The following is a 14,639-nucleotide window of genomic DNA, read 5'->3' on the forward strand; positions in this document are numbered from 1 at the left end:
CATAATGGTAAAGAAATTATAAAAATGATTAAAATATCGAATAAGTTGCAGTTGAAATAACGTTTCGATTAGCTACTTTCGCGATAATCTAAAAAAACATCTTAATTTGGCCGCATTGTATTCTTAAGGCTTTTTCAAGCACATCTCTTTAATAGCGGAATATAGTAATAAATATGATATAATTACCTTTCACACAAACTGAGGTGGTCTCTACATTTGATTTATCAAACGATTCCTCCATTTTGTGCTAAAAAATGTGAGAAAAAACAGAACTGGCGCGGTTTAACACTGGAACATTTCTATTGCACAGCACTTTTCTTTAGTATTAGCTATCATATACGTAATGTTTATATTAATATAAAGTTCTAGGTTCTAATTAGTTAAGAATAGTAGTAGAAGCCTGGAAAGAGTGTTGTAGAAAAAGTAATTGTACAAATACACAAAATATGTTTCACCGCTTGTTGATTTGCAAATTGTACGCCGTACGGTACGATACGGTGGTCGGACGTCGGTGTTTAATGTTGCCACTTGTCAGATGGGCGAGATTATTTCCCCGTATTTGAGTTTTAACGATAGAGCTATCAGTAATATAGTACCAGTTTGTTAGCCGTATTGTTGAATTGCAATTATAATAAAATAATGTCGAGAGTGTGAATGAATAACTGAAGATATAAAATATTGTAATCTTCGAGAAAAAATAATAACGTCACAAAAGTTAAATTGCTTGAATTTAAAACTGCTTCTAAAATAAGAATTTATCTGTCACTATTTTCTCTGGCAAAATTACTAATAAATATTACAGAAAATTGACAGCAGAGGCATCGTTACGGGATTGCCATTGACTTATGACTAACGTTTGGATTTGCAACACTAAAACCGCATCCAGAATATACGGAAATCTTCGATGACGACTGAAATTGATCTTTATGAGTCATTGTGAATCGCCCACGACCTATCCACACCTGCATTAGTGCATTAGTAATATTTTTGTCATAATAATATTGTAACCCTGTCTTGAATATGTTTTGTGACAGTAAGCCGGCTTGAAACGCCATTTGGAGTAATATTATTAGGATATATTATGGACTAAAAAAAAATATTTCTGCTATAATTGCTTTTATATGTTTTTGTAGAGCAAGAAGAGAAATTGTTATCGTGATTCAATTGATGAGCTTATATAATTAATTATTGCAATATTATTAGCTAATAATATTCCAATATTATATTCTTCATCAAATTTAATTTGCTTATAGATTTCAATTAACATAATTTAATATCAACGTTTTATGATTTGATATCATCAAGAACGATTTTCTTTTAATAGGTACTTTCCCCGGGGCATAAAAAGAATAGGGGACTCCCAGGCCCATGGGTGTCGTAAGAGGCGACTAAGGGCTTTTTAGAAGTAGGAGTCACGCTGCCGTCTTTTGACGTCAGCACAATCGGGCCAGACTCGTCCGGGTTAATTACCACACTGGCACATAATACCGGCGTGAAGTAGCGGCCTAGTGCCGCTATGTTTCGTATAGGTTAAGTGACGAGGACTGGAGGCCATCCCCCCCCTTCCCCAACAAAGATTATGAAAGCGGTCCCTAAAGAGATAGTACCCCAGAAGAGTACCAGCTCTACCAGAGTCGGAGAATCCCTCCCCGAGTACTCTAGCTCGGGCTGCCCTTCGTATTCTGGGGAGGGCACAGTACCGCGCATGACCAAGGACAAACGAGGCAGTAACACCACGGCACCCCGCTCCACACTCAACGTGGACTTTTGCAATATCAGGGGAATTCACTCCAACTTAAACGCCGTCAACCACCACCTTGAGACGTCGCCGTCTCCGTCCGGCTTCGTGCCGTAGCCGGCCTTGTGTTTCTCATGGCTCTCATCTCATGGGCTGCGTTCAAGCGGCAATTGACGACGTGCTTGCACAGATCCCCTCCACTGAAATCGTAGTCTTGGGTGATTTCAACGGGCACAATACCGAATGGCTTGGATCACGTACCACAGACTACGCAGGGCGATCTGTGCATAATTTTGCATTAGCGTATGGTCTGTCCCAATTCACCAACGCGGCTCCCTGATGTGGATAGCCACATGCCGTCCTTATTAGATCTACTGCTGACTACACATCCCGATGGTTACCAGGTCTTTGTCGACGCCCCTCTCGGAACGTCCAACAATTGCCTGGTCAGGAGTGTAGTGCCTATCCGAAGCCCACGTTGCAGACCACCAGCGACCCGCCGCATTTGGCACTACAAGTCAGCAGATTGGGATAGGTTGCGTTCCTTTTTTGCATCCTACCCTTGGGGCACGGTTTGTTTCCCTTCGGATGATCCTGCCTGCGCCGTTGCAGTAGCCGATGTGATACTGCAGGGCAAGGATATTTTTATACCAAGCTCTGTAGTACCGATCGGTGGCAGATCACAGCAAAAACCAGGCGTCTCGAACTTGGGTTGCGGCGCTGGGCACAAAGGATCCGAACTGCATAGTTCTTAAGAGCATATACAACCGTGCTTCCAGATTTTTTAAAACACGTCGTCAAAACCGGCGAGCAGCTTTCCAGTTACCTGACCGGTACACGCAAGTTCTGGTCGTTGTCGAAAGCTGCTCTTGGTAACTTCACCCAGCCGTCCATGCCGCCGTTGCACATGAGGAATGACACCCTGGCCCATACGGCAAAAGAGAAAGCAAATCTCCTGTGCGCTCTTTTCACCTCCAACTCGACTCTTGACGATAACGGAAAAATACCGCCGACCATACCGCGGTGTCAGAGCTCTATAACTGAAGTGCAGTTCAGACAGAAAACGTTGGACGTTAGGAAGTCAAGCGTGCCGGATGGCATTTCTCCAATCGTGCTTAGAACGTGTGCCCGTGAGTTGACGCCGGTGCTAACGTGTTTATTCCGGCACTCTTATTCAAAAGGCGTAGTCCCTGACTCATGGAAGTGAGCCCTTGTCCATCAGATCCGAAAAAAGGAGACAATTCGGATCCGGCAAATAACAGGCCTATTGCTATTATCTCCCTGTTCTCCAAAATCATTTAGAGCATAATTAGCCGTCGGCTCTTGGTATACCTAGAGGGTCACCAGTTGATCAACGACCGACAATACGGCCTTCGCCATGGTCGGTCGGCAGGTGATCTTCTGGTATACCTAAAACATAGATGGGCTGCGGCTATTGAAAACAAATGGGAAGGCCTGGCAGTTAGCCTGGATATGGCGAAGGCCTTTGATCGTGTATGGCACAAGGCGCTCCTCTCAAAAGTTCCATCATTTGGGCTTCCCGAGAGCTTGTGCAAGTGGACCTCCAGCTTCCTCACTGGGCGCAGCATACAGGTCGTTGTCGACCGACGTTGCTCGAACCCGAAGCCCGTGAATGCTGGAGTGCCCCAAGGCTGTGTGCTATCTCCTACGCTGTTTCTTCTGCATATCAATGATATGTTGGACACCTCCGACATTCATTGCTATGCAGACGACAGCACTGGTGATGCCGTATACACGGGCCATGCAGGTCTCTCTCGGGAAATCGTCGACCAGTGCCGGGAGAAACTTGTGTCTTCTATCGAGTCCTCTCTTGAGAAGGTCGCGGAATGGGGTAAATTGAACCTTGTCCAATTTAACCCCCAGAAAACTCAAGTTTGCGCGTTTACCACAAAAAAATCCCCACCCCCAAATTATCACCGCTCTTCGACAACACGTCCCTAAAAGCCTCGCCTAGTATCGGAATACTGGGTCTCGAAATCTCGAGCTATTGCCAATTCCGTAGCCATCTGTAGGGCAAAGCCAAATTGGCTTCAAAGAAACTGGGCGTCATTAATAGAGCATTGCAATACTTCAAGCCGACCCACATTCTAGCGCTGTACAAAGCGCAGGTCCGGCCTCACATGGAGTATTACTGTCATCTCTGGTCTGGCGCACCCCAGTATCAGCTCGATCCATTTGACCGCGTGCAAAGCAGAGCAGCTCGAATTGTCGGGGACCCAGTGCTCTGTGAACGGCTGGATCACTTGGCGTTGCGTAGAGACGTCGCTTCATTGTGTGTCTTATCTTGTCTACCGCATTTATCACGGGGAGTGTTCTGAAGAGCTGTTTAACCTAATTCCTGCCGCAGAATTCCACCTTCGCACGACACGCCACAAGTTAGGATATCATCCTCACCATCTGGATGTGTGGCGGTCCTCCACAGTGCTGTTTATAAGGAGCTTTCTTCCACGTACTACAAAGCTGTGGAATGAACTTCCTTTTGCGGTGTTTCCGGGACGATACGACATGGGTACCTTCAAAAAAAAGCGCGTACACCTTCCTTAAAGCCCGGCAACGCTCCTGTGATTCCTCTGGTGTTGCAAGAGACTGTGGGCGGCGGTGATCACTTAACAACAGGTGACCAGTACGCTCGTTTGTCCTCCTATTCCATAAAAAAAAATAGATTTTCATTTACAAGAGTCCCAATTGATGACGTAAGTCCCACTCGCGTATGTGTCAATATCAATGCCATCCCCGCGTGAGTGCTGACTGCTGTTTGCCGAATGAAGTACGGATTAGTGTAGAAGGTGCATGGGAGGTTGCTAAGGGACTTCGAAAACTACCGGAACATTTAGGCCCGCCAAGTGTGGTGGAAGTGTAAAATGATTAACCTTTTCTGTGGCCATATAAATAGTCCCAAAAATGGATGTAACATTTTTGGTGTTGGCAATTTTAGTGACATTTACCGTGACAACACCACTAGACTATAACTGGTATTTATTCTGTACTCTGCGTCACTAATATCAAAATAATGTTTATCGAATTTGGGAAATGTATTACAAAATATAAAATAAATATCATTCAGAAAATATAAAGGCTTATATAAAATGTATTAAAAGTAAGTTAATGTTAACATATATTGCATTCAAGCGCCACCTAGCGATTAACAGGAACGATTTTATCATCAGAAGCTCGGAATTGTCAGTTCGCACTATTTTTGTTCCAAATATTTCTCACAGAGTGCAGTGTGTCGTCAAACTTACCGTTTGTTTTTCTAAATTTTTAACAATACCCTCATTACAGAATTAGTATTTGAGGTCAAATGATAATGTAATGAGTGAAATTTTTATTTTTGGTAATAAATTATTTGCACAGAGGAAATTCGATCCGATTTTGTTATTACCGTTAGAGATGGCTTGGAAGATATTTTCGTAAGTACAAATTTGTTAAATACATACTTACTCCACAGAATGGAAGCAAAAAAGTATTATTATTAAAGCGAGGTTTATAAGAAGTTTTTTCGACATTTAAAGTTTTTGCTACCTCTTGATAAAAAGCATGCTTTCTATTCGATTTTGAAATTTTTGTTTGGAGTACCTAGCACACCATAGAATTGACGAAACTTTGAATATCTTAGGACGTTGACGTTATGTACACAATACAAATATTGTGTTTCCAAGTACCTACTACAAATACTACTAACAATAATTTCGATTACTTCCACGGAAAAGGTAAAACAAAATAAAATATTTTTATCTATTTTTGCCAGTGAAAACATATAAAACATGGAAGCAGGCTGCTCATACTTTTTTGAAGTAAAACTTCTTTAGGCGCGACTTGGGGGTAACCCATATTGTTTTTCTGAAGGAAGTAACGCTCAGTACAAAAGTCAATTGAAATAAATTTAACGGCTTTAAAAAATATTTCAAATTGCTCAGTACCTAATATTTTTTTTAAATCTTTAAGTGTTTTTATTGTTTATTTATTACTACTATTGCAATAAATAATATATAACTTTTAAGAAATTTTCTGACATTCGTTAATCTGTTCTTGGTTTTTGTTTTTCGTTTCCATTATTAGGATAGGCAAAGGGTTCGGGCCCATACAGCCATATTTGTTAATATTCAATAACATCATCATATTTATATGTGCTAATAATAATATAACCTTCAATTTCTTATTATCAATTATTTTATAAATGAGTGAAAGTTTTAAAATGTGCGAATGGACAATGAACTGAATTATAAATAGAATATATAGGTAATGAAAATAATAATCAGTCAAATAAAATGGCTGAATCCCAGGAACATTTTACTATTTCATCAATAAATAAGAATAAAAGAGAAAATCAAGAACCTGATAATGACGTAAAAAGTGTGTTAATATTCTGTTGAATAATAATCAAAATATAACATTATATCATTCTTTGTAATATATATAAAATCTCACTTGATGAAATTACACTTAATTATATTAAGTATATATTAATAAAGGTATTTTTTTATTTTAAGCAGAGAAAATGCCAACTTTACTCAAAAGTTGAAGTTATATCGTCAGCTTTTCCGAGAAAAAAAATACCAAAAAATCTAACAATGCTCTTAGCTCTTCAGTAATACGTGAGTGCTTAGTTGGTAACACAGTTTTATTTAAAGTAAATTTAATGTAATACATTAATGCGTCTGTTAATTATTCCTAAAGATGATTATTTATTATAAGTTTTATTTCAATCGCGCGTAAAGATTACATGCACACACTTTTTTTTATGAAAATAAGGGACGAGACGGGCATGCCGTTCAGCTGATGGTAATTGATACACCCTGCCCTTTACAATGCAGCGCCGCTCAAGATTATTGAAAATAACCCAAAAATTTTGAGCGGCACTACATCTGCGCTCGTCACCTTGAGACATAAGATGTTAAGTGTCTCATTTGCCGAGTAATTTCACTAGGTACGGCGCCCTTCAGACCGAAACACAGATTACTGTGTTCTGCTTCTGCTATTTGCTTATTAATGTGTTGATTTTACTAATAATAAAATAAAATATCATTACAATAAGCATTAGCTTACACATTACTGCTTCACGGCAGAAATATTCGCGTTGTGGTACCCATAATCTAGCCGGCATCCGGTGCAAAGGAGCCTCCCACTGGTAATATGTATTAGCGCTAAAAATTCACACAATTAAATCACAATACAATTATTATCAATGCATAAAAAAAGAATGTTCTGGTATTGAATCTAGGTCGATATTTGGATGTCCTTTGTTAATTACTGTGTCGCATTTGACTCATGAGCGTCCAACGTGTATAACGTGATTGGTTCTCAGAATGACATGATTACGGTAATTGGTACACGTGCTTGATGTATTGTCAATGTTTGTCAGATACGTGGATGATGACAGCGGGGTTCATGAGATATAATGCTTTTTATATTTCATGAATAATTACAAAATAAGTTTTATTCTGTAATTGATTTGATTGAATTTGTAAAATTAAGATCAAATAGATGTCTAAAGCGATGAATTCACAATATTCTTTGAATAAGCATGTTGGAACAGTCTACCCAAGAGTAGTATTCCACAGTATGTATCATCAGTTCTTTCCAGTGAAAGGTGACCACGGAATGAAAGAGAAGGGTTAAGTGCAATCATAAATACTTATGAAAGTTTTCCGAAATAATATCAACAAAACCCTTTTTTAACTAGCTTCAAAAAAAGGAGGAGGCTCTTAGTTCGCCAGAATCTTTTATCAATAGAAATCACAAAAATAATGTAAAGGAAACAGTAATTATTTTTTTAACTATAATATTAATTAATTCCCTTATGTTCTACATTTCCTCTTATCATTATTAATCGCAGAAAAATCAGAAACACCAATGCATTTAACAAGCGTTCGCAAGTCAAAAGTGAATAAAATCTTATGTCAAAGCCAAAAACTATGTTAGAAGTTACATTGACAGTTGGCAGATGATATCGAATTGAGATTAAATTATCAGCGACGTCGAATCGATAATCAGAATAAAATAAATATATTTTTAAATACATTAACTGATACTTTAGTTAACTGAATACTAAAAAACTACTAGGTTAACGTTCATGAGGTTATATTAAACATTTTTCCCATTTTATTTATATTTGTAATGACAAAATCGATTAATAGTAACTCGATTCTCTCCCAAAGTATTCAATAACGTTAAATAATATCTTTGGCTTTCTCCACTAGCTAAGACTCCCTCGACATTTTATTTCATTATATTTGTAATAAATCCTATAATAATCTATATAAAATTCATAAATGAACAATGGGAGAACAACCAAATTGGTACTGGCCAATTTGGTTGTTCTCCCTTAATAATATGTATTTCGACGCCCTTTTGTACACAATATAACTAGAATGAGTCTATGTATGTACAAGAATAATTATGATATTTATATGTAATTTGTTAAATAAATAAATCAGTAAAATAAAATAAATAATTAATTTTTGAGTTTTTACATTATTGTACAGCATGTAAACATTTTATCAAACAAACTTTAGTGCACGTGTTCACAGAAATATACGAACAACTACCAATTCAATTATTTACAGACTCAGTAATAGAATCTCCATCACTTGACTTGAGTTATCTGTTATGCCAATGTGAAAAAAGTGAATATTATCGTAAATTCAAAAAAACCATCGCAAGTTACCAACCCACAAAAGGCAAAATTAAAAAGCACATATTTTGTCTGTAACTTTCTTCATTCTGTAATAAAAAGTTAGTATAATGTGCTACTACAGTATGCGTATAATGCCATCCGTAAAATAAATAATATTTTATTGTATTTTTATAATAGCCTAGAATAATAACGCTTATTCTAAGTATATAAGTAATTGGTTTACTTACACTTGAAAAGCGATACTCCAATATCCTTGGGTCGAGGATCCATAATATGATACTGCACCACTTTATAACACATAAATGTACTTTAAATCCTTGTTCCATCTGTTTTTAAAATTCCGTCGACTCCGAATCCGATATATTCGTTTGATGCAGAATGGTTGCAGAAAATTTGGTGCCATATTAATAAAATACTATTATTTGAATGCGCTACCTATTGTTAGGTTTGAAGTCGGTGCCAAACCAAATGTAATTGTAGGTACGTACACTCGCCACGCGTGACTTAGAGCGGGACAGCTGCGTCTAAAAACACGACAACCCAAGACAGGTCTCATTGATGTTTAGAAAATGAAAAATGGCTTAATACAGAACGCTGCCAATACTCTTATTGATTTTCGAAGTAGTCTCGGTTCCTTGCGAATAAATAAAAGTCGCAGGGCACCAGGTCAGGACTGTATGGTGGATGACTCATTATCTCGACAACTGCCATAGTCAAATATTCAACAGTCCGTTTTGCGGAGTGCGCTGAAGCATTGTCGTGGTGAAGGAGGACCCTGCCTCGAGGGCGCAGCTGTCGAATTTTTTCCAAGATAACAGGCAAACAGCGATTGACATACCAGTCTGCAGTAACTGTCCTTCCATCTTCTAGCACAACTGTCGCGAAATGACCTTTTCGACCAAAGAATGAGGCGATCATCTTTTTCCTTGACTTCTTCCTTTCTTTACCTTAGTTAGCCGATCCTCGAAAGGAAACACCCACTGAGCTGATTGTCTTTTGGTTTCGGGTTCGTTGCAATATATTCAGCTTTTTCATCACCTGTGACGATCTTAAATACAGCATTCGAGTCGCCAACGTTGAACTATCTAACATTTGGCGACACCAGTCCATGCGAAGTTGTTTCTGGACGTCGGTTAAAGTATGAGGCATCCATCTCATACAAAGCTTCCTGACGGCTTAATGTTAGTGTAATATTTTTTGAACTTATTTCATACCAATGCCTGGCTTGCCTGTATCTGCTGATAGGTCACTCTCTTATCTTCCTCTATCATGCGTCGCACAGCACTGATGTTATACAGCGACTACTGAATCGCTGTTAAAGGACGTCCCTCACGCGGATCATCATTGAGATTGCTATGTCCACGCTTAAACTCGTTAAACCAATTGTAAATAGTGGCACGAGATGGGGCTTCATTAAGAAATGCTAATCGCAGCCTTCATAGCTTAATAGCTTAATCATAGCTTAATGGTTGAGTAAGCCCACCACGAAAGTGATAATAAATCATTGACCGAAAATTTTTACAATTTTTTTTTAAACTAAGAGTTTTAGATTTGCGGCCAATACACAAAAACAAATGACAAATTAATGCAATATACTACTTTACCAAAGAGTTCTTAAAATTGAAATTCAAAAAAAGTTTTCATTAGCAATAGTTCTAACTGGCCAGTAATAAACATTTTCAGTCTTACCCACGTACAGTAAGTAATCTGTTTAACACAATATAATGGTTTACTTTGTTTAGGGCTGGGCACCGACTTAAACCCTATCAATAGGCAGCATATACAAATAATAGTATTTTATTAATATTGAAGGTTTTAGGTTTGCATAAGAGGTGTATTAATTATATAATTTTTTGTATAAGTAAAGTTATTTTATACCTTTTATAGGTTTTTTTAAACGTTGTTTTTTTAGATAGATAGATGCTGTATACAACGTGAATTCTTATAATATTATAACCAATAATGTTGGTCTAAAGATGTCGTTTTAAAGGACTATATAATATACGTATTTTAAACATAAATAAACATTTTATATTCAACCATTTAGCGAGTAGGTATTAATTCATGTGGAATATGCAACCACCAATATCATTACCAACAGTTACCAATATGAAATGTAACTAAAATAATTTATCTGCAGGTACTTAGACGAGCCCTCTCTTCGCAAAGCGAGTAAAGTTTCTAGGCTATGGAAAGGCGTTATACTATCCAAGAAATCGTTGAGGAGCCGACTCAATATGTTTGAAGTTTCGATTGTGTATGGGTCAAAAAGGATTGCCAGATATTATAAAAAACAAAGAAGAATCTTTAATAAAATGCAAAATTATATGCCGGCGAATGAATGTTTAGGTAATATTTAAATCTCCTATTAATAATTTACTATTTTTGACCAGGACACTACGGTGGCGCAACCAATCGCCGCTACCAACAAAATGTATAGGTACAGCTCAAATAGAGAGTTACTCACCTGGTTCAGCTCGGATGCGTCATGAGTCATGACTCTGGTGTGTCTAGTTTGGTAGTTTACGGACACCACGATGGCGACACTGGTTGCGCCACCGTGTTATTTTAAGATAAACGTTTTAAGGGTCACTGACACTAATTCTCCCATTCTTGACATTTTCTTTTGTTTGAAATATCTTAAAAATTTCGGGATATAATTATAGCCTTTGTGCTTTCCTACCAAAAATGCTTGTAAAATTTCATGGAAGGCATAGCAAACAAACTTATGTAATAATAAATATTTTGTGTTCTGTTTCGCACTGCAATCCTTTGTACGTGTATAGCAAGCTAGCTGTGCGTGCTATGTATCGTAATCATAACAAATAAATTCCAGCTAGTTGGATAATCAGAAAAATAAATTGAAGCTGTGTAGTATGAACACACGATTGCGTTAATGGTAGATTTTATTAATGTAGGTACCACATTGCAAAAATCATGCTCTTTTACGAAAGTCGAAAAACTTAAGTTTATGCATGGTTTTGATAACATAATAATATCTTGAACAGAGATTTTAACATATTGCAGCACATAACATTTTTAAACTTTGAATTTATCTAATTAATTATTATTTCTCATTAATTTAAAACGTGTATTGTTTTTGAAATTGCCTTATGCAGTAACCTTAAAGAGCACAGGACATTCCAATCCCGCTCAAAATTTGAGTGTGAGTTTACGTCCTGTACAAATACATTACGCAGGTAACTCCAATGTACAAATTACTGGAAAATCGATATTCTATTGTAATCTACGCAGAAGTTTAATTAGAGACATACACTAGCATTGGTTGCAGCTTCACGCACAAAGAGCATTATAGAATCCAGTGTACAACATGCCCAATTAAATCATACTTACCGACACAAAAAACATGTAAATATTTCTTACAAAGCCGTAAACAATGTTTTGTCAAGACAATTATCAAGAAGATCTATGAATTTAGGTATTTTCTAAGCTTGAAGGCTTCGATAAAATAAAATATAGCGAAGGATAATATTTTTTTTAATGAAAATAAGGGACGAGACGAGCAGGACGTTCAGCTATTGGTAATTAATACGCCCATTACAATGCAGTGCCGCACAGGATTATTGAAATTCCCAAAAATTCTGAGCGGTACTACAACTGCGCTCGTCACCTTGAGACATAAGTTGTCAAGTCTCATTTGCCCAGTAACTTCACTAGCTACGGCGCCCATTAGACCGTAACACAATAATGCTTACACATTTCTTCTTCCCGCCAGAAATAGGCGCCGTTGTGGTATCCATAATCTAGCCGGCATCCTGTCCAAAGGTGCCTCCCACTGGTAATATGACATGATACAGTTTAATCAATAGCCCTGCTACCACAGTATAAAGTGTAAATAGTACAGAAGTTTGACACCATTTAAAGAAATAGCTACTTTAGTCCATAAAGTCATATTAAATCGTAGTCAGTTTGTAGCTGCGTAGGATTACACACACACATTAATAAATCAGCTTACATTACGATCTACTTGTACTAACTGATTATTAAGTATGAACATACTGAGGACGTGCAAATAAGGCAGCACTCGCTTTTCTTTAAACAACCCGTTCTTTGTCATTTATCGTGAATGTGGTTTCAGAGAAATCCCAAGAACGCACAGATACAAGGCGCAAACGAGGCGGCGACGCGATAACTGTGTACACGAAGCGGTTCAAACTATTTTAAATTCAATTTTTTTTTTAAATATACTAGGTTACTGTTCGGCTAGACAGGCTGTAGACTAGATACATATCAACTACATGCTTGTAGCAGTATTTATGTAGGTAAATGTTGCCACTACTTCATAATAGCAATAGTATTATCTACTAGCAATTATATTCTTGTATTACACAGATAATGTCAATCTAATCTGCTACGACTGAATTCATCAAGCTTTTTAATGTACCCGCAAAATTTTATAAATATTTTATTGAAAATGTTTTAGAATGTAGTGATACTGAATTTTTAAAAAAATAATAATTTTATACTAATAATAATAATTAAGTATTAAAGTAGCCATGAAAATATTAATGCGAACTATGTTATGTAAAATTGTAAACGATACGTGGCGTAACATTATAATATTATGTTGCCAGTTCCTATAGGAAATAGTCTGTATTGATTGTTGTATTATACTTGTTTTATTCTATTATTTTAAATGATTCTGCTATTCGTAATTGCTTATTAATGTGTTGATTTTACTAATAATAAAATAAAATATCATCAAACAATCATGTGTTGTAATTATTTTACCGAAAATTTTTATGGTAGAGGAGGACCAACGGGTATACCCCGGGTCACCTGACGGTATGATATCACCGCGGTCTATACTTTGTAGATACACCAGAGAATGCACAATACTACAGTCTTAATAGCCGACCTAATAGAACACAAATATGTATAATATGAAGGCGACCCGTGGCACACCACGGGTCGTCGACTCACAAGTCAAAAGTTCTACTTAATGCACCACCGACAGTTTTGACCATAAATAACTCACAATAAGTATGTCCGGTAGAGGTTGTACATTTTTAACTGACTTCAAAAAAGGTTCTCTATTTGACTGTATTTTTGACCGACTTAAGAAAAGGAGGAGGTTCTCGATTCGTCGGTGTATCTTTATGTTTGTTGCCTCAGAACTTTCGACTGTGTGTCAGCCTAAGTAGGTTTGTAACTACATACATAGTTATCGGTGAGATGTGCTTGAGTCGCACGCGTGGCGTGAGGAGGCGAGAGGCGAGAGCGGGGCTGCGGCGGGAGGACACCAAAAATAATAATAATAATTGTAACTACATTATAATGATTATTGAATTGAAGCAATTAATTTTTTTAATTTATTCTTCGTATTATTTTGTTTTGGAATACTTTTTTTGAAGTCGGTTGTTTTTTTTGTATTTTTTTTATCTTAATCTTTGCTTATTTGTCGTTTATCTACGAGTCCTAAGACTCATAGAACATTAGCTGCCCTTGTTAAGATTCTGTAGGGCAAGTTTGTTTGTCACTGAAAACGGGAAGAGATAGAAGTTTAATTTTTACCAAAATTTATGGATGATGCAGGATTCCAACCCGCACGTCTCGGGTTACCCACCCAGTCCCAGCACCCTATACCAACTGAACCAACCATCGCACCATCATCATCCATAAATTTTGGTAGAAATTAAAATTATTGATATCTCTCTAAAAATTAAAAAACGCAAAAAGAAAGAGTTATATGATAAAAGCTTAGTTAAGGAAAAATTTAAGATTAAAATTTTAATGTCAAATCTCTGAATTTCGACAACAGCTCTGTGTCCTGCAGAAGACTCAATGAGTGAGACGTTTCATAAAACTTCTCTAATAATTAAACTCATACTGTTTAAGTTTCTGTTGCCATTTCTTTCATTAATACCATAAAAAAAATTAAACTATCGTATAGACCACCTGACAGCCCGACAATGCGTGACCAATTTTGATTTGTCAATGTATGCGTTAGCTAGTTTAATATTCAAAATACTAACGACCTGATTTGAAGCGTGGCTGACTGCTTACGAATTGTCAGAATCGGTTACAGTTACTATAGATTCGGTTACGTTTTCTATCTTGCTGTATCTCCGTTAGAGATGTTATTCTGTCTCGCACACTTTGTTTGTCTATACGCTAATATATTGCAAGTCTGTGGTTAGTACAGTTAAGGTGACATATCTCATCACGACTAGACTAGAGACTTGAAATATTCCTTTTTTTACGAAATTCCACCCGCAAAAG

General features: G+C 37.1%; 2 protein-coding genes across 5 annotated transcripts in view; one reads left to right on the forward strand and one right to left on the reverse strand.

Moving 5' to 3' along the window:
• Nucleotides 1-505, reverse strand: part of LOC126968791 (uncharacterized) — a 33,571-nt gene extending 33,066 nt beyond the window's left edge. For 2 of the 4 annotated variants that reach the window (XM_050813893.1, XM_050813892.1), the window contains exon 1: nucleotides 187-504. In XM_050813893.1, the coding sequence (XP_050669850.1) occupies nucleotides 187-241 (55 nt within the window). In that variant the 5' untranslated portion in view covers nucleotides 242-504. Of the gene's footprint in view, nucleotides 1-186 lie in introns of all 4 variants that reach the window. The other 2 variants (XM_050813894.1, XM_050813895.1) reach the window with 1 other exon arrangement.
• Nucleotides 506-4,921: 4,416 nt separating this feature from the next.
• LOC126968842 (uncharacterized) lies at nucleotides 4,922-12,796 on the forward strand. Its single transcript, XM_050813993.1, has 3 exons — nucleotides 4,922-5,169; nucleotides 10,537-10,745; nucleotides 12,496-12,796. Exons 1-3 carry the CDS (start codon nucleotides 5,072-5,074, stop codon nucleotides 12,579-12,581), a joined length of 393 nt encoding a protein of 130 aa, XP_050669950.1. The 5' UTR covers nucleotides 4,922-5,071; the 3' UTR covers nucleotides 12,582-12,796.
• The last annotated feature ends 1,843 nt before the right edge of the window (nucleotides 12,797-14,639 follow it).

The sequence above is a fragment of the Leptidea sinapis genome, chromosome 16, assembly GCF_905404315.1.
Source record: "Leptidea sinapis chromosome 16, ilLepSina1.1, whole genome shotgun sequence".
Classification (NCBI taxonomy): Eukaryota; Metazoa; Arthropoda; class Insecta; order Lepidoptera; family Pieridae; genus Leptidea; species Leptidea sinapis.

What these genes read in the sequence shown, in the direction of transcription:
- LOC126968842 (XM_050813993.1), top strand. Translation starts at nt 5,072, where the DNA reads ATGAGTGAAATTTTTATTTTTGGTAATAAATTATTTGCACAGAGGAAA. An exon ending in ATGGCTTGGAAGATATTTTC is followed by an intron (nt 5,170 to 10,536) that starts GTAAGTACAAAT and finishes ATTTATCTGCAG; the next exon opens with GTACTTAGACGAGCCCTCTC. An exon ending in GCCGGCGAATGAATGTTTAG is followed by an intron (nt 10,746 to 12,495) that starts GTAATATTTAAA and finishes ATGTGGTTTCAG; the next exon opens with AGAAATCCCAAGAACGCACA.